The sequence below is a fragment of the Labrus bergylta genome, chromosome 14 (genome assembly GCF_963930695.1).
Source record: "Labrus bergylta chromosome 14, fLabBer1.1, whole genome shotgun sequence".
Lineage (NCBI taxonomy): Eukaryota > Metazoa > Chordata > Actinopteri > Labriformes > Labridae > Labrus > Labrus bergylta.
The window spans coordinates 18,677,158-18,697,433 of NC_089208.1; the positions used below are offsets into that span (position 1 = coordinate 18,677,158).

The 20,276-nt window shown below is 40.7% G+C and overlaps 3 protein-coding genes across 3 annotated transcripts; all 3 read left to right on the top strand.

Moving 5' to 3' along the window:
* The first annotated feature begins 204 nt into the window (after nt 1–204).
* On the top strand, nt 205–3,210 carry timm10b (translocase of inner mitochondrial membrane 10 homolog B (yeast)). Its single transcript, XM_020639851.3, has 3 exons — nt 205–482; nt 570–665; nt 1,003–3,210. The coding sequence occupies exons 1-3, from the start codon at nt 453–455 to the stop codon at nt 1,651–1,653; spliced, it is 777 nt and encodes a 258-aa protein (XP_020495507.2). The 5' UTR covers nt 205–452; the 3' UTR covers nt 1,654–3,210.
* An 823-nt stretch (nt 3,211–4,033) lies between these two features.
* ilk (integrin-linked kinase) lies at nt 4,034–11,815 on the top strand. The gene is made up of 13 exons (XM_020639854.3): nt 4,034–4,191; nt 4,760–4,903; nt 6,989–7,154; nt 7,283–7,378; nt 7,544–7,640; nt 8,344–8,427; nt 8,504–8,589; nt 8,682–8,791; nt 10,228–10,355; nt 10,471–10,592; nt 10,726–10,825; nt 11,021–11,151; nt 11,323–11,815. The coding sequence occupies exons 2-13, from the start codon at nt 4,815–4,817 to the stop codon at nt 11,470–11,472; spliced, it is 1,359 nt and encodes a 452-aa protein (XP_020495510.1). The 5' UTR covers nt 4,034–4,191; nt 4,760–4,814; the 3' UTR covers nt 11,473–11,815.
* Nucleotides 11,816–13,630: 1,815 nt separating this feature from the next.
* smpd1 (sphingomyelin phosphodiesterase 1) lies at nt 13,631–19,848 on the top strand. The gene is made up of 9 exons (XM_020639865.3): nt 13,631–13,790; nt 13,944–14,169; nt 15,364–15,684; nt 15,988–16,268; nt 16,650–16,823; nt 17,145–17,316; nt 17,590–17,666; nt 18,210–18,355; nt 18,454–19,848. The coding sequence occupies exons 2-9, from the start codon at nt 13,975–13,977 to the stop codon at nt 18,870–18,872; spliced, it is 1,785 nt and encodes a 594-aa protein (XP_020495521.2). The 5' UTR covers nt 13,631–13,790; nt 13,944–13,974; the 3' UTR covers nt 18,873–19,848.
* Nucleotides 19,849–20,276: the final 428 nt, after the last annotated feature.

Consider the following 20,276-nt stretch of genomic DNA (forward strand, 5'->3'; position numbering starts at 1 on the left):
TGAATTAGACTTTAAACGGTGTTAAGGGCTCTCAAACGACTAAATGTTAAAGGTTTGTCAAGATTTCAAATGAATTGATGAATATTTTAAGTATTTCGGGCCAACGGAATCCTAAAAAGAGTAAAATCCCAACACATAGACATGCTTTTTCGAAAACCGGAAAAGGATCTATTTTTTTCACCACCAAGTGAGTAGTCCTCCTGAGCGTAAACGATCTTCGGCACAATCATGGCAGCGCGCATGTGAATGTCATACCCATTCTGACACATGTCCTGAATTAGTTAACGTGTGAATGCTATTGGGGAATCGTTAAAGCTGGATGGTGCATTACATCTTGTGGCATTGTACTTTCTATAACATCAGACAACAACAAGGACCGGAAACTGTTATTTTTGTCTTTAACTGACCAGCGTTAGCATTGTAGCTAAGCAGTCAGCGGCTTCATAGTAATCATGATGGATCCCGATCAGCAACTGAGAAATGTAAGTGACTTTAATATGCAGTGGTTACTACAATGTACTTTACTACAAATTAAAATGTGTTTGGTGATATGATTGTGTCCCTTGCAGCTCAAGGATTTCCTCCTAGTCTACAACCGCATGACTGAAATCTGCTTCCAGCGATGCACCAGCAACTTTAACTACAGAAACCTCACCATGGACGAGGTAAGACAATAGTTTGGTAATAATTATACATGCATACATTTGTGCTGAGGGTTTAAAGTCAGAATGTTATTGCAACTGGCCCACCGTCTTTTATATAAATGCTATTTCTGTCAATATAACATTTGTCATGTAAAAATTGTCCTTCACCAAACTGCTGACATCAGGGTTGTTAGAAAGGAAAGTCTCATTGCACGCTGTTTTCTCTAGTCTCTAGAGTCAATCACAACTCTCCAGTCCAAGCCATGAATAAACATCCAAACATATTTTAACCATATAGTGCACCTTGATTACAAACTGTAATATACCCTCATCATCTCTCCTTGCTGTGTTGGTTTAGGAGCGCTGTGTGGACAGCTGTGCTGGGAAGCTTATTCGCTCGAACCACCGGCTGATGGGCACCTACGTGCAGCTAATGCCCCGTATGATGCAGCGGCGAATGGATGAGATTGAGAGCAAGGCTGCAGAAAATGCCAAGGCAGCAGAGGCTGCTGCTTTAGCATCTGTTGGGCCCGTTGCCACGGAGGCCTCGCCAGCGTCTGAAACCCCCATCGCCCTATCTCCACCCCTGCAAGCGCCTCCACTGACTGATGTCTCACCAGAAGCCTTTGGCTCAGTATTCAAGCCAGTAGGATCAGATATTCCAGTTGGGTTTGATGCTGTCATGCCTGCATCCACAGCAGCAACCGAAGTCAAAATGTCAGCTGCTGCACCTTTCACACCTGCGACCGAAACAGTGAATCTGTCAGTGCTTAATGAAGCTGGCAGTGGACCCTCATACACAGCAGGACTTTCTCAGTCATTTGTAGCTGGTGCTCAAATTGTGTCTGGGAACTCAGTACCGGCTTTTACGCCATCTCTACCCACATCCATATCAGTAGATGTTCCTGTGGCAACTGTAGCTGCACCTGCAGTGTCTATATCCACAGAGAGTAGACCTCTGTCAGTCCTAGAGAAAGCCCCAGAGGTTCCCCCACCGTCAGGACGGTAATGATGCCCTTTGGGTTTGTGTCAGGAGGTCAAGCTGTTAGTGATATGTCCCAAATTCCAACATATACCCATCAGAACCATATCTGATGATAACATTATGATCTGATCTGAAAAAAGAAAATACAATGAATAGATCAGCATAACACATAATATATGATAAATGTTTGTATTTGAATTGAATTCTTCTCGTATGTTTCTGGCTCATGTGAAAAATATGAGCATGTTCAGCTTTTGTTTCTGTGTTGTTGTTTTTTGCTTCACCAAATTGGCAACTCTAAGGCCTCAAATTAGAGTCTGTCCACTTCTGATAGAAATAAAATAACTTTCATGACGTTCCTTTTTTACTTAACAAATTCAATGCGTTCATTAATAATCATTTGTATCTGTAGTCCAGTGCCCCGTGATCTCCTCATCATTAGTTATTAATATATTATAGTCATTTCTGACTCAGTTTTAAAAATACAAGATTCAACATGCAGACACTGAAATTCTTGATCGACTGAACATGTTTTGTTTGGTAAAAAAAAGCCAAAAACAGGTGTATATGAAGTCATGTGTGGGTGAAATGGAAGATGCAAAGGATTTTAGTGATTGCAGTTTCTTACAGGTCAAAACTTTATAAGCCTCTGATTCTGAACATTCAGGCAGAGGAACACTCAAACACACTGATTACTGATCATTTTCTGTAGGGTGGCAAAATAAATGCAGAAATTAGGTGAGCCAAAATAAAAAATGACAATATTCCTACTTAAAGGTTCCTTTATGGTGAATTCTACATTGCAAACCTGTTGCAGTTGTTTGAAAACACAATAGGGCCCTGGCCCTTTACTGCAGGATGTATTAACTAAGCCTTAGGTTGAGGTGTATGCAACATGCTCTAGTAGATGCAAATCCTTTATAACTTCATCTCCTCTTTCTCCTCTCATCATTTAAATCTCTTTGCAACTAAGTACATATATATATGTACCACATAACAGTTTTCCCCCAATGGCGTAATTCTTCATCCACTAAGATGATGACGTGATATATCAGACTAACCAACATAAGTGACAGTAAAGGGTTGTAGAGTAAATTAAGTATTATTCAAATAAAAATATGTATTACAATGTTTAGTGTGGCACATTTGAAAGGAAGCATTTCAACAATTTATTTAAATCATTGATGTACAGTCTTGAGGTTTGGTATTTTACTGTTATTAGCTGGCAAAGAAAGGTGTTTATATAATTAGAGTAAAACCAGTTGTAATCAAACACAAAGCATTATTGGAAGCATAGACTATTGTTGATACAACCTAGTGGACCAATGCATAGCAAAACTAAATTCTGTCAGATGTTCTGATTATTTTGAATGACATCTTAGTTATTACGCAATCAATCACAGATCTGCTTGTGAAGAAAACAAAGAATACAATTAGTTCTATCAATTTCCCTTAACCACATCCCTGTCGTTGTGTCTTTGGTGGTGTTTCAATTGTCCATGCTTTTGAAAAGAAATGATGTCACCCATTTAGGAACAAAAGCGTAATGATGCTACATTAAAAATATGTTTATACAATTTCTATGGCGTGGCGTTTATTACATGGACACTAATTACCAGTCCTGACAGATTATAAATAAAGACGAATGATTAACACAAGAGGAAGATCAAGTATCAAATCCTTTAGGCTACTTGAGTTAAGCACCAACATCAGTCCTGCATTCATTTTGTAATAGTTTTGTCAACACCTTGTAGCCTTATCAAAAGTTAACTGATACCATAAAGAAGTATCTTTTGGCTGAATATGAGCCTACTGATTAATTCTAGAGATGTTAAAGATGAAGCTGACTACTTAAAGCTGTTGAAAAGTTTAACGTCACCTACAAAAGATATGAAAGCCTCAATTATGTCTAGTGTCGCTGTAAAAAGATCAACTTTCTTGGTTTTAGAAAAAAAAAAAAACAGTTTTATGACAACATATTTTTAGCCAACCCAATTAATTATTTAAAAAAGTTAATGAGTTTGATGAGTTTATCCAAAAATGTTAACTCACCAAATGTAAATAAACAAATGTATATGAAAACAAATCTAAAAAGTTGTACTAAACTACTTTAAGTTACTAAAACATATTTCCAGATTAAATGTAGGCTAGTGGCGTAATATAAAGTTGTAAAAGTACAGTGAAGTAGGCTGCGAGTTATTTACATTTTTGACATGACTACAGTACTTGAGTATTTTTACCTATAGTCACATTCCACCACTGTTAGAACTGCTCACATCCCTCCTCCTCTTCACCTGACCTGGGTATTTTTGGCCTCTTGTGTCAGGCCGCTGGGTGTCGCACTGTCGCATTGCCTCCAGCAGGGGGCGCTGTCGTGTGGCTGTCCCGGGACTCTGCCAGTAGCAGAGCTCCCCTAACTTCTCAGCAGTAGCCCACATCAGCTCCGAGGAGCGGGGCGTGGACTCAAACCAACTCTTCACTGCCCTTACATTTGAGGAGACGGCGGACTTTCCGTGGGGGGGAAAAAAGGAATAAAAGAGGAAATCGATCTAGTCGAAGCCGGTAAGACCTTTGAAAATGTGTTTGTTTGTTTAATTGCCTTGTTTACATTGTGATGGGAAAGTTTGCTTTGGTAGTCCCAAGTTCACTTTGACTTTTTTAACAATAGATTTCATAGTGAAACGATGGGCCAGCCCATCCGATTCCACAGGGAAAGATTGAGCCAAAGGGGAAATGGACCTTATAATTGAATTTAACAGATTGTTTATGTTTGTTTGTGCAGCGGATGATGTTAATATCGCATCTAACAATCTGTAGCCTATAAAACTAATGGCTCAGTGATTGGTCCAACATGGAAATGAATGCTAAGGACTACTATGAGACCAGGAAAGACAAAATATAATACAGCCAGGCTCAGACACAGAGTTTATCCTTGGGCATTAGTGTTTTGAAGTCCATAATCTAGTCTAATACAATGATATCTGTTTACCTGCTTAGTCCTCTGGGAGATAAAACAAACCCTGAATGGCTTTTGCTTCTAACCTTACTCTGCTTGTTTGGGAGGAATCAAACAACTCTTTTCTTTGTAGGCTATAAAGACTCTTATTATTATTTTATTTTATTTTTACAGCTTTTGCAGGCTACATGTTCCTGATTTTAAAAGAGAATCTGACTGCAGAATAACCATGGATGACATCTTCACTCAGTGTCGAGAGGGGAACTCTGTAGCCGTCCGCCTGTGGTTGGACAACACAGAGAATGACCTCAACTTGGGGTAAGTGGACAGATCAGCAATGCAGAATTAGCCCAGAATATGTAAAGTGTTGGAAGATGACTGCAGAGGGGGGGGGGGCTCTATCTTCTCTCGGATTTGACATGTAGCCTGTCAAGTTGACTTCAAGCAAACGTACCAGATTCGATATGGTGTGCAAGGTGATTCTGTGCTGGTGCCTCGAGTGTGCATACAAAGTGAGCCAGCCTTGGCAACGTCTGAGTTGGTCGAATAGTTTCCACATTGTGCGTTCCCTCCCTGCAGCTCCACATGCCGCATGAGCATCACCCAGCGTCGGTAATTCTAGGCCAGTCTGAGCTTTTTTCCCCCTAGTTTTCTTCTTGGATTTCTCGCCTAATGATGTCATCCCCAAAAACTGTCTCTGTGTAAAAGCAGAGGCTGATTTGTGGTGGCTGAAAAACTGAAAATAACCTTTAACTCCTCGTGCACTGGAACCAAAAACGTTATAACTGGCGTGATAATAGTCACTTGAATGAAAAATAGTCTATAGGTCATGGGATAGTCTCATGATCAGTTAATAGCTTTTAAACTATAAATATAAAATAGTTATATATAAAATGTAACTGCTCTGCAACTCTATAATGTTCATGAGTTTCAGCCTTATAGTGTTTCTACAATTCTTTGTGATATTCAGAGCACGTCAGGCTGTTTACAAAATCTCCTCACTAGAAAGGAGCTCGAAGACCTCACTGCTAAAGACCTCGGTTATCTCATTCTTGGGCCAGGCCATATATGTGCAGTTTGTTGACGTTGACTTTGAAGGGCTGCAGAGCTGCTGGCCAACCACGCAACAGCGGAGACCATTTCCTCTGTTCAAGTCCATACAGGGCCAGACCAGGCCCTCGCCGACAGAGCTTCCCCCAGGCAGCTAGCTGCAGTCCCACATAAACATCTGACACACCAGTCATTATGCTGGAGGAGCGTGCTTTGGTTTAACTGTGTGAACCAGCCTTTAATTGCCTTCAGAATGACCAATAATGTGTAATAAATGTCATATGTTGGTGGGAAAAACAAGACAGTTAGTAGGAGCATTTTGTTTGCGGTGACACAGGAAGACACAGGGGGGGGGGAAAAAGGAGAGAGGGAGAAAGATAGACTGTCATTCCTGAGTTTTTCTCCCCCCCCCCCCATGTTTCTTTTTATAGCACACAGGGTTGCTCAGACTATGAACTATCTGTCCACAGTGCTGCATCAGAGCTGACAGAGAATGTGGCTAACTGCTGTTTCACTTAAGTGTGAGCTAGTACTGCAACTATTTCCTATTAGAGGCCATACAAGCCTGTGGTTTGCTGTTAAACAGCTTGTGCACGTTGTGGCTTTGCATTGAGCTGTGAGGAGCCCCTGCAGCTGTCCTGGGGTCAGCTAATGTAAAGGAGTCACTTGGGTGGCACATAGGTGACAGCTTGGCTCCTTGTAGACTGCAGGAGCACTATGTTCACTGCTGTCTGTGTGTTTAAATCTTTGCGTATGCCAGCAGGTTTTCCAGCTTCTGCACAGACATATTTATCACTATAGGCTCCAGACAGCGCGAGGAAGCATGTGCTTAAGTCTAAATAAAGAGCGGTAGGTTGCTGGTGTGAGAACCTGTGTGGCTGTATGTCAAAGAAAACCATAAACCAATTATTTCCCCAGCTCATTTCTGGGCCTTTCTGAAATAAGTTATTTGTCTATATGTGCAGTAGAGATACATGATTATGGCCAAAATGATAATCATGATAGGCTTAAAGGAAAGATGATTGAAGCTCAGGCTGGCATGCAATGTGACAAAAGTATGATTATTTTAAAGCCATTGAGTGAAAGAGGGGGATTAGTTAGATTTCCAATAAAGAAGAAGATGGGATCTTGCTAATAAAAGACATAAAACATAATGTGTTTAACTGTTTAGAGGTGAATATACTCCTTTGCTAAGGGCAACCACATTCAGTTGAGTTCAAATAAAGCACATCATCACACTCCTTCAAACAATTTCAGGGTTTATAAACCAACGTTGTCATGTGCTCCAGGATTAAAAGGCTTCAGAATGTGTCCTCCTTTGCTCTTTTTATCTCTGTGTGTCTTGTGTTTCAGCGATGATCACGGCTTCAGCCCCCTCCACTGGGCATGCAGGGAGGGGAGGAGCGGTGTTGTTGACATGCTCATTATGAGAGGTGCTCGTATCAATGTGATGAACCGAGGAGATGACACCCCGCTGCATCTCGCCGCCAGTCATGGACATAGAGACATTGTGGCTAAGGTAAACACATTCACACGTTTTATGGTTACAACAGGACCTGTTGCACTTTTTTTTTTTTTTTAAATTGACACAAGAAAATACATTTTAATTTATTGCTTAATTTCCTCACTCTGTATCCTTTGTGTTAGCTGATTCAGTGCAAAGCAGACCCCAATACAGTCAATGAGCACGGCAACACACCGCTCCACTACGCCTGCTTCTGGGGCCAAGATGAGGTTGCAGAGGTGAGGTTCAATACACCCACGTTCAAGAGCCCTCTTCTGGGGAGTAACAGCCACTACAGTGATTGAGTTGTTGTGCAGTCGAGCTCAGAATGCTCCCAGTGTTTTTGCTTTTAACATGATAACAATCTTCTTTATGAATAACACAGTGTAATCCTCTTGTTGTAGGACTTACTGGCAAGTGGGGGCCAGGTGTGTGTTTGTAACAGGTATGGACAGACACCTCTGGACAAGGCCAAGCCTCACCTAAGACAGCTCCTTGAAGGTTAGAGATCATTTGTGTGCAATTTTAACACACTGATTAGTAGGGATGGGAATCGCAGGGTCACTCACCATACAATACAATACGATATGCAATACATTGCATGAGATAACAATAATATCACGATACAGCAATTGCAAGACAATCATATAATGATACATAACTTATTCCCTGAAGAATATATAAGGCTCCTAAAACACTGAAGCGCAGGATTAATGTATCTATTCACTGCAATTTAATGTCAGTGTCACCTCTTTTCACGCTTGATCTCTAAACTTCTTTTCACCACTTTTGACATTGTCCAGCAGTCTTCTTTTTTTTTTTCTCGCTGTCAACTTCTTCTTCGGCCAGTTAACTTCTGTTGCACTCATTCATGTCAGAGGCTCCTAGGAAATTAGTTTTTGAGCCATATTTTTTTATTCCATCCATCCATTATCTATACTGCTTTTCCCATTTGGGGTCACAGGGGCACGGTACACCCTAGACTGTTATCCAGTCAGTCACAGGGCTGACATATAGAGGCAAACAACCTGCCACACTCACATTCATCCCTACGGGCAACACAAACGACTCAGGATGAGGATAATGTTGCAGTAGACATATTAATATATTGTCCCATCCCTACTAATACGTCCTACAAAATGAACAGAAAATCCTTCAACTGGAAGTTATGTATCATTGTTTCTTCTTTTGTGAATGTTCATAGAAAAGGCAGAGAAGATGGGTCAGAGTATGACCAAAGTGCCTTACAAAGAAACTTTCTGGAAGGGCACCATGCGAACACGACCTCGTGAGTATAAAAAAAATCAAAGAATCACATCCAAGTTTGAGTTAGAATTTGATTGATCATGCCTTGGCTCTTTTAGGTAATGGTACCTTGAACAAGCAGGCCGGTATTGACTATAAGCAGCTTTCACTCTTGGCAAAGATCAATGAAAACCAGTCCGGAGAGGTTAGTTTCCCCGCTGAATGTCAGTTCATGATTTATTTTTCTTTCAAAATCCAGTGAGTTGTTTTGACCACTTTCTATCGCTCTGTGTGCAGTTGTGGCAGGGCCGGTGGCAAGGGGATGAGATTGTAGTGAAGGTGCTACAGGTGAGAGACTGGACAACGAGGAAGAGCAGAGACTTCAATGAGGAGCATCCCAAACTCAGGTCAGTTAATGAATCCGTCTTAAAGCTTTAAAAAAAAACTATTAGAAGTAGTTTTGATTGGGCCTAAATGTCATTTCTTTTAGCCTCGCGCTAAAATTAGAGATACAGTATGAGGGTTTTGTTTTTTGGCGTCAAAGCTGTCAATCTGCTTGCATAAACTAAAGATAATATATTTGGTTCTTTTCTGTCTGGGGTTGTAGTCAGCCTATGAGCACTTGGACTTGCTGATTCACGCAGTTCTTATAAAGGGATGGGAGTGACGATTGGTTTCACCAGTTGAAGTCAGTGGTTGCAGAGAACTGCAAAATTCTTGTGCAACAACAGAGAGAGGAGTTTTTTTTTGTAAGTGGGTTTGGTCGGTGAAATGGTGAAATAGTTTCTGGAAGCTGAGAAGCTCCACAGTATGACAAAAACACATGACACAAAGCTACTAAATGTGAATTCATTCACAACATACAGTTTGAAGAATGCTCATACAATTTAAAAGCAGGACTTTTTCAAAAGGAAAAAAAGTCTTACAGTCATGTGGAGTCAAGGAAACCAGCATCCTTAAAAAGGCAGACAGTTAACCATAAGATGCTTTCACACTTGCACAAAACTCCTGAAAAAGTCCTGAAGTTTTCGGGGAGCGTCTGACTTTATCCAGAGTACAATTTCAGTGTAAAGTGTTAATGAGCGGATGTGAGAAAGCAGCAGGATATAATCAGGAGAGTTCACCTCAAGCAAATGAGAGGAGCTGGTGACGTTTATTCCCGGTAATTTATGTATACATGCAACTGGTTTGAGTTGGTTTGAGCATTGATATTAAGGCAAATATTGTCATTATAGTGTAGTATAGTGGACTTGTTGCTTCACCCACCACTTCAGAATCATTCGTCTTACATCACGTCTTTCCTCAGGAGACCCCTCCCCCCCCCCCCCCCGTCTCCCCTCCCTTTGACAAAGATAGTCTTTGACTGTGAGGTGCATGTGTGAACAAGGGGAGGATTTCAGTGGTAGCCCGCCCGAAATTTCTGAGAGATTTTCAAGAGTGCACATGTGAAAACGGATTACTTAGGTTTTCGTTTATCTTGACAATTATATCTCACAAGCAGAGATGATGTGTATTTACAGAAATAGCCATAACTGATCTAATTAATAAGAATACATCTCCCAATGAAAAGACTTAGCTACAGCAAAACACTATAAACAAAAGCTGATAAGCATATTAGCTTACCTCTCCAGGCTTCAACAGTCCGTCCAACATCCTTCCCTCTTTGAGAGTTTAGTAAAATAACAACAAAATCCCCTTTTTTAATAAAATATTGAGATTGGAACCAGCGCTTTGATGATTGTTTCATGAAAATACAGTAGGAGGACAATATACTGCTGTCTCAATATTTTTCCCCCGCCCTTAGTTAACACACGTTTGCGTTTTCTTTCTGTTGTCTGCACAGGATATTTTCTCATCCAAACATTCTGCCTGTTCTCGGAGCATGTCAGTCACCCCCGTCACCTCACCCCATCATCATCACACACTACATGCCATATGGATCCCTCTTCAACATACTCCACCAGGGCACGAGTAAGTAATTTGAGTTGATGTCCACACATAAACATAACTTCAGTCCACTATTCTATCTTCCTTTTCTTCCTGCCTTTTTGTTATCCCTTCTTTTTACCTGCGTTCTCTTCCCCAGCTCTGGTGGTTGACCAAAGCCAAGCTGTGAAGTTTGCATTGGACATAGCCAGTGGTATGGCGTTCCTTCACACCTTAGAACCAATGGTTTCACGGCTTTACCTCAACAGTAAACATATAATGGTAAGACTGTCTTGGCCTACAAGCAACTGTTCTTTGTGAAAATGTTATTCTATCACTGCACAACACAAATAAGGCGATCCTATGACTCACTGACTGTGCAGATTTTAATGAGCAACAAACTAATATACTGCAGATTGACGAGGACATGACAGCCAGAATCAGCATGGCAGACGCTAAGTTCTCCTTCCAGTGTCCTGGTCGTAGTTACGCTCCAGCATGGATGGCCCCTGAAGGTATTTGTTCCTTTTAATCCTCCTCCCTTCCACCTACTCCCTCCTCCCATAATGGATTGTTACACTTTATGAGTCAGTCAGTAGGAGACATGCTGTACTGTATAATCATGTCCCAGTTTAGAGGTAGTCATAATGCTAATCTGGTGTGTTGCCATGCTACAGAATAAAAACAATGATTTTTCTTCTTGTTTTCAGCCCTGCAGAAGAGGCCTGAAGACATCAACAGAAGATCTGCAGACATGTGGAGCTTTGCGGTGTTGCTGTGGGAGCTTGTTACCCGGGAGGTCCCATTTGCGGACCTCTCAAACATGGAGATAGGCATGAAGGTAAGTGGGCGCAATGTTTATTTACCCAAAGGCTAATTCTGTACTACATGTGCACATCCACATTCTGTGTCTCTTAGCAAATACCGCCTATATATCCAGAGGCTTTTACAGGTTTCTTTGCTTGCGATGTTTACACCAACTTTGCATCTTGCATTCCCTCTCATTACTCAGGTGGCTCTTGAAGGTCTTCGGCCTACCATTCCACCGGGGATTTCTCCTCATATCTGTAAGCTGATGAGGCTCTGCATGAACGAAGATCCAGCCAAGAGGCCCAAGTTTGACATGATAGTCCCCATTCTGGAGAAGATGCAGGACAAGTGAACCATTTGGCAGCAACACTACATTCTTTTATATCTCCAAACCACTCTGTATCTTCACTTCAATCATGTACTTGCTAAGCCACTGTAAATACTGTCAGAGACCACTCCAGCTACACAATTCATAATAAGTATTATATTGCCTATCTTGTATAATTTAAATTTGAGGTATAAATGTTCTTAAGCTTTTACTGTCTGTTGCTCTTTTACTATGGCTGAAATATGTTCATTGAAATATTGGCTTTTTTTGACTCTGACAAAGACCGATCCAAAGACGTGTATAGGAACAATGCTTTTATAAACATGAGCAAATACCAATGCAATAAATGTTTTATATTTATGACAAATCTGTGATCCTTCATTTTGAGACCAACTCCCTTGTGTGGACAAACTTTTGTTTCATATTTAAGTTTACTCAATGTTCTGTCATATGTTGGGTTTTCAGTTGAGAGAAATTGCTCAGTTGATTTTGGCGCTCACTAGATGTGGCTGAAAGCTCCAGATATTATACTTTTAGTGGACCCCTTTGGCCTTAATTTCTTTGTCAAACTACTTTCTAGAATACAGTAGTGAAGCTTCCAGTTCAACTTAGAGGCAACAGCTGCAGATCTCAGTTTGTGTTGATTTGGTGCCCCCCTGTGGACAAAGCCGTACATTGTATCTCCTTGCTCTTCTGAAGAAATAACAACCATTAATAAACAACCACAATAAAAGCCATTTAAAATAACTATAAAAGACATACATTTCATTACTTGAAATTCAAGTAAAAATTAAAATTCAACTAAAATCAGGAAAGGCTCGCCGGTAAAAGTGTATCTTCAGAAGGGACTTAAAGAGATGACTGATTCGCCTGACCTGATCTCATTGAGCAGGTCGTTCCATAGTTTTGTAGCCCTTCACAGACAAAAAAAAAAAATCACATCCTTTTTTCTTGTAACAGTCAAACTTATGAGTCTCTGAAAATCTTTGTTGTGCGAAAATGTAAACAAACGACTGTTTCAGCAACTTCAGATTTAATAGCAAGATTCAATGATGTTGCTAATTGTGTTGTTTTTTTCTGGTAGGTCACAAAGAGGCATCAGTTAGCATGAAGACTGATTATTTCTTTCAAGGTATTTTTATGCCTGCAACTACTGCCAGGTAGGTGGACGAGAAGACCAACAGCCACGGCAGAAAAAGTATTTGTTTATATTATTCACAGTAAAGAGAGTGATATGATTGACTGTTAATAGAAAGAAGGAACAAATGTTCTGTAGGCTACATAAACACTACTTTCACATGTACAGGACAAGATCAGTAAAGCAGGGGGCGCCAAACTTAATAAAAAATAAAAGTTGCTCACAGGAGCTTTAATAATTGGTACTTTTAGTATATATAATATCCATTATTTTAATTAATTGGGGGAATTATATTACTTTCATATCATGGGTTCAATGTGACTTTGTAGTTTAAAGCTCCTGTTAGGAACTGTCTGTTTGTGTTGGTTTTGGTGACCCCTGTTGACAAAACAATACCTCTTATCTCTTTAATGATTTTTCATGTCTAAGTTAGTTATTTTTTTTTAGCAAAGAATATCCTGCTTTATTAACAGTCAAGCATATCACTAAGCCAGTATTTCTTATGTAAAATGAAAATCATTATAACAAATAATTAATCACGTCAACTATAGGCGGCAACAACTTGGGCGGCAATCTGTAGGGACTTGGTTTGGGAATCGGAGGTTCGCCTTTTCAAGTCCCGGCACGTAACGTCCGGAAAACTGGCCTGGTAGCTGGAGAGGTGCCAGTCCACTTCCTGAGCACTGCCGAGGTGCCCTTGAGCAAGGCACCTAGACCCCCTCCCCCCCCACCAGCTCAGGAGCGCCCACTGTGGGCAGCCCCCCCTCACTCTGACACCTCTCCATTAGTGGTACATTCAGTCTGTTTCATGGCCAGAGAGCACTGCTGAAGGGAGCTTTAATGTATGCCTATCTGTTTTTAACAGTTTTGCAGGAGCATGTACTATGCAGGAAAGTATAGAAGGGAAAAAAAGAGCTGGGGCAAGGTAATCCACTCAAAAACTTCGAGTGCAATTATCAGTCGACTTATCAGCTGTGGTTTGAGTTACAATTTACTCAGAGGGAAGAAAAAAAAAAAACTGCGACACGTGATGTGTCAGCTGACTTTCTGTTCACAAGACCGAGCTACCAGTACACCAGTGTGCACACCGAGGAGCACACAGAGGGGGCTGACGACCTTGTTTCTGGACACTTTTTTTTTTTTTGTAAGAGGGAAGAGCGACTTTTCTCGGATCTTCTGACCTGTCTGTGTTCGCCACAAACTGGTAAGAGTGGACGAGGTTGCGGTGGAAACATTGAGGCCAGCTGGCTACATTTGTTAGCAGGCTGTTTTGTTTGTTTGTTTGTTGCTGGTTTGTCAGTTTCTGGTGTCACTTCCTTTGACGCCCCTCACTTTTATTTTTGGTTTCTTCATGCAGACTGACGACCACACCTGCTGTCAGGGGAACAATGAGGGTCCTGATAGCGTGCGCTCTGCTTCTCGCGTGGCCGCTGTTGGGCTCCTGTGTCCCGGCGCGGACCTCCGAGCAGACCAGGCTGGTCTTCGTGGAGCGCTTGAACCGTCCAGATGTCGGATTTAACTGGAGAAATATCACCTGCCCCGTGTGCAAAGTTCTCTTCACCATCCTTGACATCGCCCTCCTGGTAATGTTTGCACGGGTTTTCCTAAACTCAGACATAAAACACTTTTTTTTTTTTTTTTTTCTTTTTTTTTTTTAAATTCAGTTCCATCCAATTAAAATGTATTTCAAGACACAGTGACGTACAGACTAGAGGTATAAAAGAGCTCAAATATGACCTACATGGAGATATCCTCAATGCTAAGCAGACTGATTTTATTTATATGGGGTTAACTCGAATGGACAATGAAAAGAAAGGAAGCATACAGTTATGAATTAAAAAAACAAAGAACAGTGAGTATTACATATTTTAACGAGGTAATTTTCATTTTATCTTGGTGTAGTTGCAATTTCAATTGGTGTTGGTTTTTTATGTACCACAGGACAACAGTCCTTAAGAAACCCTTCATGACAGGCAGTTTTAGTTTTTAGTTCAGGAATTGATGCTCTTAAGATTGTATGATTCAACTGTATAGTCACCTTACAAGCTATATTTTTTTATGCTCGTATATTTAGAATATAAGAGTCAGTATAACGATTTAACTGCGCTACAAAGTACAACCTTGCATAAGAAAAGTAACACTTTTACATTTTCAATGAAATTCTAGGTTGTGTAGTAATTAAAAATTGTGACCTGAGTACAGTTAGGGTGGTAAGACAGGATGTGATTCACATCTGCATCCTCCCTGCTCAAGTTGCCAGTTATTCAAAATTGTATTTTCTCTTATTCTGAGACAATATTGAAAAAGGGGTTACTAAATTAGAAAACAAACGGGGCCCCTATAGGGAGAAGTTTCTTTTTCAGAATGTCATCTCTTTATCTTCTCAAGATTTTAGCTGAAAAAACATTCTTTATATTTTCTGACCTCCATGGTCTATTTGTAAAAAGTAAATAACATTCATACTTTTATGGACATTAACAAGAACTTCATTCCTGACATTCCACTGTTATATGGGAAACATTTTTGCCTTAGAAAGGGCTTAAGCAAGATATAGCCTATATATTGAAAAGCAGCGCCAAGAATGTAAGCAGGAATGTCAAATGTTCAGTAATGTCTAGTAATCTGGAACTGAAGATGATTCAAATTGGTTTCTGTTAGCCTTGTTGTTGTTTTCTGGAAATTTGAGGTTTTGATATCTTTCAAAGGCTCTTCAGTCGGGTAGTCGCCCCACCTCTTTTCGAATGCTTTGTAACCCCTGCTTTTGTAACCTCTCGCAGAGTGATGTCAATGAGGAGCGGGTGGCAAAAGCAGTAGGTGAGGTGTGTATCCGCCTTCACCTGGCCGACGAGCAGGTCTGTCGACAAATAACCGAACTGTTCAGGGACGACTTCATCCTGGCTCTGCAGGAGTCCTTGCTGTGGCCCTCTGAAGCGTGTGCCATTCTGGTTGGGCCTTCCTGCGGGAAATTAGACATCTATGCACCCTGGAACATCAGCTTGCCCAAGGTTCCTAAACCGCCTGTTACACCACCCTCCCCTCCCAAACCCGGTTCTCCACAGAGCCGGGTCCTGTTCCTAACAGACGTTCATTGGGACAAGGTGAGTGTGTGCCAGGGAAGAACTGAAAAGAAATGGTCACTACGTAGAAAGTGCTGGTGAACAGGGGTGCATCTTCTTTTTTTTTTTTGATAGTGGATGGTATAAATTCCAGCATCACATCTGCGTTGCGGTCATAGCCAACAAAAACACATTTTTTTCTATTGATGATTTACTCGCAAACATATTACAGTGTTTCCAGGAAGTTTGGAATGGCTAACTAAACAACATCAGATTGATTCTGGTCACATGATTGTGTTTTCGATCGAGGCCCTCTTTCTGAAGTTCAATCATCTACACCAACAGGAGTATGAAGTTGGCAGCAGCGCAGACTGTAAGGACCCTCTGTGCTGTCGTAATGACTCCGGCTCTCCCAGCTGGAGACGGAGGGAGGCTGGTTACTGGGGAACCTACAGTAAGTGCGACCTGCCTCTGTGGACTGTGGAGAACCTCTTGGAGAACGCTGCCAAAGCCGGTCCCTGGGACTGGGTGTACTGGACCGGAGACATTCCTGCGCACAATGTTTGGTCACAGACCAGGAAACAGCAGCTGTCAGAGCTGACAATCATCACCAGGCTCATCCACAAGTAAAAAATCTTTCTTTGACACAAGTTAAAACACACTTCGTGCTTTCACACTCGCCAGCTAGAGTATATAATTTTGTACTTATCTTGTGTATGCTACTTATTATTTACCAGCACCCACCTAGCTTAGAGTAGTTTTTAATAGAATAATTTGGTGTTGAAATGTCCGACCTTTTAACCCTGTTCCTGTTGATAACCAGCTGCTATTGGAATTTTTCCTTGCCACAATTTCTTTTTAACTTGACCCACAAAATTCTTTGGGTTGAAGTTGATAACATTCAGTTGATAACATTCACTTGATAACATTCAGGGTTTCCGTGCTTAATGTCTGTCATGCGATACCTTGGAATTGATCCTCACATCGTTATGCTTTCTTCTGTTCAGACACCTGGGACCTAATGTGACGGTTTACCCTGCCGTAGGAAACCATGAGAGTACGCCAGTGAACAGCTTTCCACCACCGTTTATTCATGGCAACAGATCCAGCTCCTGGCTCTACAATACAATGGCTGAAGAATGGGCACCATGGCTGCCGGAGCAGGCTTTGAAGACTTTGAGGTTCTTGATGATTAATTTTAAATGTTTTTATTTTGTTGACATAGTTGTGCATGTCCTGCCACCTTGTTGATAAACCAGAAGTGCGGTTGTTGCATCAAATATCTTTACACAAAGAGTTGGTTTAGTTCAAGAAGAAACTCTGTGTATATAGATCATTGAATATTCTGTTCTTGCAGTTCACATCCTGATGTTCTCAAACAGCAGTGGTCACATTTCAGATATTATTAGTCAGTATATAATTTGACTTTTTATGACTATATCCAAAGAGCTGATTTCATGTCTAAGTCATATATATATTTCTCTCTTTGGTTATAATTTCAGGTATGGAGGATTCTTCACAGTTGAGGTCCAGCCCGGTTTAAGGGTGGTCTCCCTCAACATGAACTTTTGTGCTCGAGAGAACTTCTGGCTGATGGTGAACTCTACAGATCCTGCCAACCAGCTGCAATGGCTTGTCCATATTCTCCAGGACAGTGAGGACAAGGGAGAGAAGGTAAAGAGAGCAGTAAAACAAAGTAAAAGAGCAGAAACAATGATGAAAGAGGACTTTGTTCACATAAAATTTAAATTGTAACGCTGATTAAACACTTTTTGAATGTGGCTCACGTCCTATAGTCTTGTGCGTCATACTAGATGTGGATAATGACTCTATGGCTTTGTTATTGTGCTGCACTCTTTAAACTAAGCTTGCAAAAAAGTGTTTTTTTAATTTTTTTATTGGTGCTATAATCTTCCTTTACATGATGTGTTTTTTTTTTTTTTTAAGGTTCATATCATTGGTCACATCCCACCAGGACTGTGTCTTGGCAGCTGGAGCTGGAACTACTATCATATTGTTAACAGGTATGTAGCTACATTCAACGTGTAAACCTGAATATTCAAGTCTCTCAACTGCTTGATATTACAGTCCAGTGAAGGTACATGAGTTTGTCTCTTTTACGTGCTGTTGTCACTGATACTGCTCTGCACACTCAACAGTGGTTTCTTGTTCATGTATGTGTAGCAGTTGAGACCATTTATGTAATGTAAATTGTAACCTGCATTACCCAAGTATGAAATAATAATTCAGCTTTTCTGTTTTACGTGGACTAGTAAACAATTCAGATTATCAGGGGTCTTGAACTCCTTTGTATGACCTGCAGATATGAAGATAATTTAAATGTGGTTGGCCTATTGTTAGCAGCACATGTTTTACTTCCTCTTTTTGTTTGCATGTCAAATGTCTTTGCTCTGGTGTTACGGTCCATGTAAATGGGAGTTAATTTAAATTTCAGTTTCCTATTGTGGTTAAAGTGGCTGCATGTGGCAGTGTGACTTTTTGCACACTGCAAATATAAAAGATGAGACTTTCTTTTCTTTTTTCTTCCTTTGTAACTTTTCCTTCAGGTATGAAAGTACCATTTCTGGACAGTTTTTTGGACATACACACATGGATGAGTTCCAGATGTTTTATGACGAGGCGACAATGTCCCGCCCACTGGGAGTGGCATTTATTGCGCCTAGTGTCACCACTTATGTAAATCTAAACCCAGGTGAGTGTTTCACTAGTTCTTCCAACATTTTAGAAGCCCCCCCCCGCTCCCCACCCCCATACACATCTCAGAAATTCTAAAATAATGTCTTTTCCAAGGTTACCGGGTCTACTATGTAGATGGGAGCTACAAAGGCAGCTCTCGGCTGGTTTTAGACCACGAAACCTACATCCTGAACCTGACAGAGGCCAACCACAGTCCAGGAGAGAAAGGTGGCCCAGAAAAGAACCCCACGTGGACACTGCTGTACCGTGCCACTGAGGCCTACGGTCTGACCACTCTGTTTCCGTCTGACTGTGACGGCCTAATGCAGACATTTCTCAAAGATGACAAGATCTTCCAAAAGTTCTGGTACTTGCGACATAAAGGACATGTTTCAGAGCCCTGCCATGAGACATGCAAAACCACAACACTGTGCTTTTTGCGGAGCGGGCGTTACGATGAGCTCGAGCAGTGTGACCTCGTCCATGGTTTCGGGGGAGACTTAGCCCGGGCTGCCAGAAAAACCCTTTGTTGACCTTCATACAGAAGGTTGGACTAAAGAATGGGTGAGGTTAGAGCAATTAGACCAAATGTAAAATTGAGCCAAAATTTCTGTTGCTGATGGGTCTGATTGGTTGGTATTTGTTGGATAACATTAAGTCACTTTATTGAACTTTGCATTGAGTCCAAAAAGTTCTGCCTTTTTATCAGTCATGTCTTTAAACAGACATTTGTGACTGGAATTTACAGCATGCCTTCTGTTTGTTAACTGCTGTTTTGCAATGCCAGTTGTGTAAAGACAGCTTCAATGATGTTCTGTTTACTTGAAATGCAGAGTTGCAGGATTTAGGTGGCTTGTTGAAAGTTGTTGAGATTTTGGCAGTTCTTCTGTCCTGGGTGCCTTGTTTAAGGGAGAATAATGTTTATATCAATCCAATATCATTTTGCAAACTGCTCTTCAGAAAAGCTGATTGTTGAGGGAATTAGGATTGATTCCATAACATTTGGGGTTTGCTCTGAATTACAGATCACTGTCATATTGGCTGGGATTTAAGGTTTGTTTAATGATGCAATCGGCTGATACTGAATCTTGAAGATTGATGGACATCAGTCATGACCTCAGGTATGAACTTTTGTAGGGTTACCATATGGCACACAATACTTTTGTCAGTCTCTTATCTGCAGCATAGTTGAATTTGTGGTCACTTAAGTTTGTAAATAATCTCTCATGATGCACAGCACCATCTGCCTCAGCAAAAAAGGTCTTCACACCTGAAGAACAGTATTTCTCTCTGAGGTTTACTTCTGTCTGCACTTTCAGTTTTTGTTTGCGTGTTTATAAATGAGTTAATAGAGAACATGTTTGGTAAGCCCAACCTGTGGCACACTGGAAGTTTCGCACATCTTTGTCTGATACTTGAGATGTAACATGAGCACTCATTGCAACTTGTAAAAAATGAGAAATAATTTAAAGAGATTGTGAATAAAAGTAATAATCTGATGTTTATATACCCACTTTGTTTTGTTGTTTCTGTTAGGGAAAATCATCAAGTATAAATTGAAAAGTATTTACTTCATAGAACTACATGAATGAAGCGTCTCAAAGTAGAGGTGTACTTATAACTACTTTTAGGTTGGAATATAAACTCACATTGTGTCTGCAGCCCATTCATCTCCAAACATTTTTTTTAGATGAAGTAATGGCAAGCAATTTCATTGAAGATTCATTGACTGTTTCTAAGACAACTACCCTTCAGCATTATATAATGCTGAAATTATGAAAAATAATTTTCAAAATAAAAAGAATGTGCAACTTTTTGATCCAGTAGATATCACCCTTGAGCATGAAACCAAAACAAACTGGTGATATGTCCGCCATACTGAAGCCTCCACTCTCCTCTAGCCACACACCTAACTTCCTCCCCCTCATGTTCGCACG

Coding starts and splice junctions, on each gene's coding strand:
- smpd1 (XM_020639865.3), top strand. CDS start 13,975: ATGAGGGTCCTGATAGCGTGCGCTCTGCTTCTCGCGTGGCCGCTGTTG. Junction 17,667..18,209: donor TACTATCATATTGTTAACAG/GTATGTAGCTAC, acceptor CTTTTCCTTCAG/GTATGAAAGTACCATTTCTG. Junction 18,356..18,453: donor TTATGTAAATCTAAACCCAG/GTGAGTGTTTCA, acceptor GTCTTTTCCAAG/GTTACCGGGTCTACTATGTA.
- timm10b (XM_020639851.3), top strand. CDS start 453: ATGATGGATCCCGATCAGCAACTGAGAAAT. Junction 483..569: donor CCGATCAGCAACTGAGAAAT/GTAAGTGACTTT, acceptor TGTCCCTTGCAG/CTCAAGGATTTCCTCCTAGT. Junction 666..1,002: donor GAAACCTCACCATGGACGAG/GTAAGACAATAG, acceptor GTGTTGGTTTAG/GAGCGCTGTGTGGACAGCTG.
- ilk (XM_020639854.3), top strand. CDS start 4,815: ATGGATGACATCTTCACTCAGTGTCGAGAGGGGAACTCTGTAGCCGTC. Junction 4,904..6,988: donor GAGAATGACCTCAACTTGGG/GTAAGTGGACAG, acceptor CTTGTGTTTCAG/CGATGATCACGGCTTCAGCC. Junction 11,152..11,322: donor ACATGGAGATAGGCATGAAG/GTAAGTGGGCGC, acceptor CTCATTACTCAG/GTGGCTCTTGAAGGTCTTCG.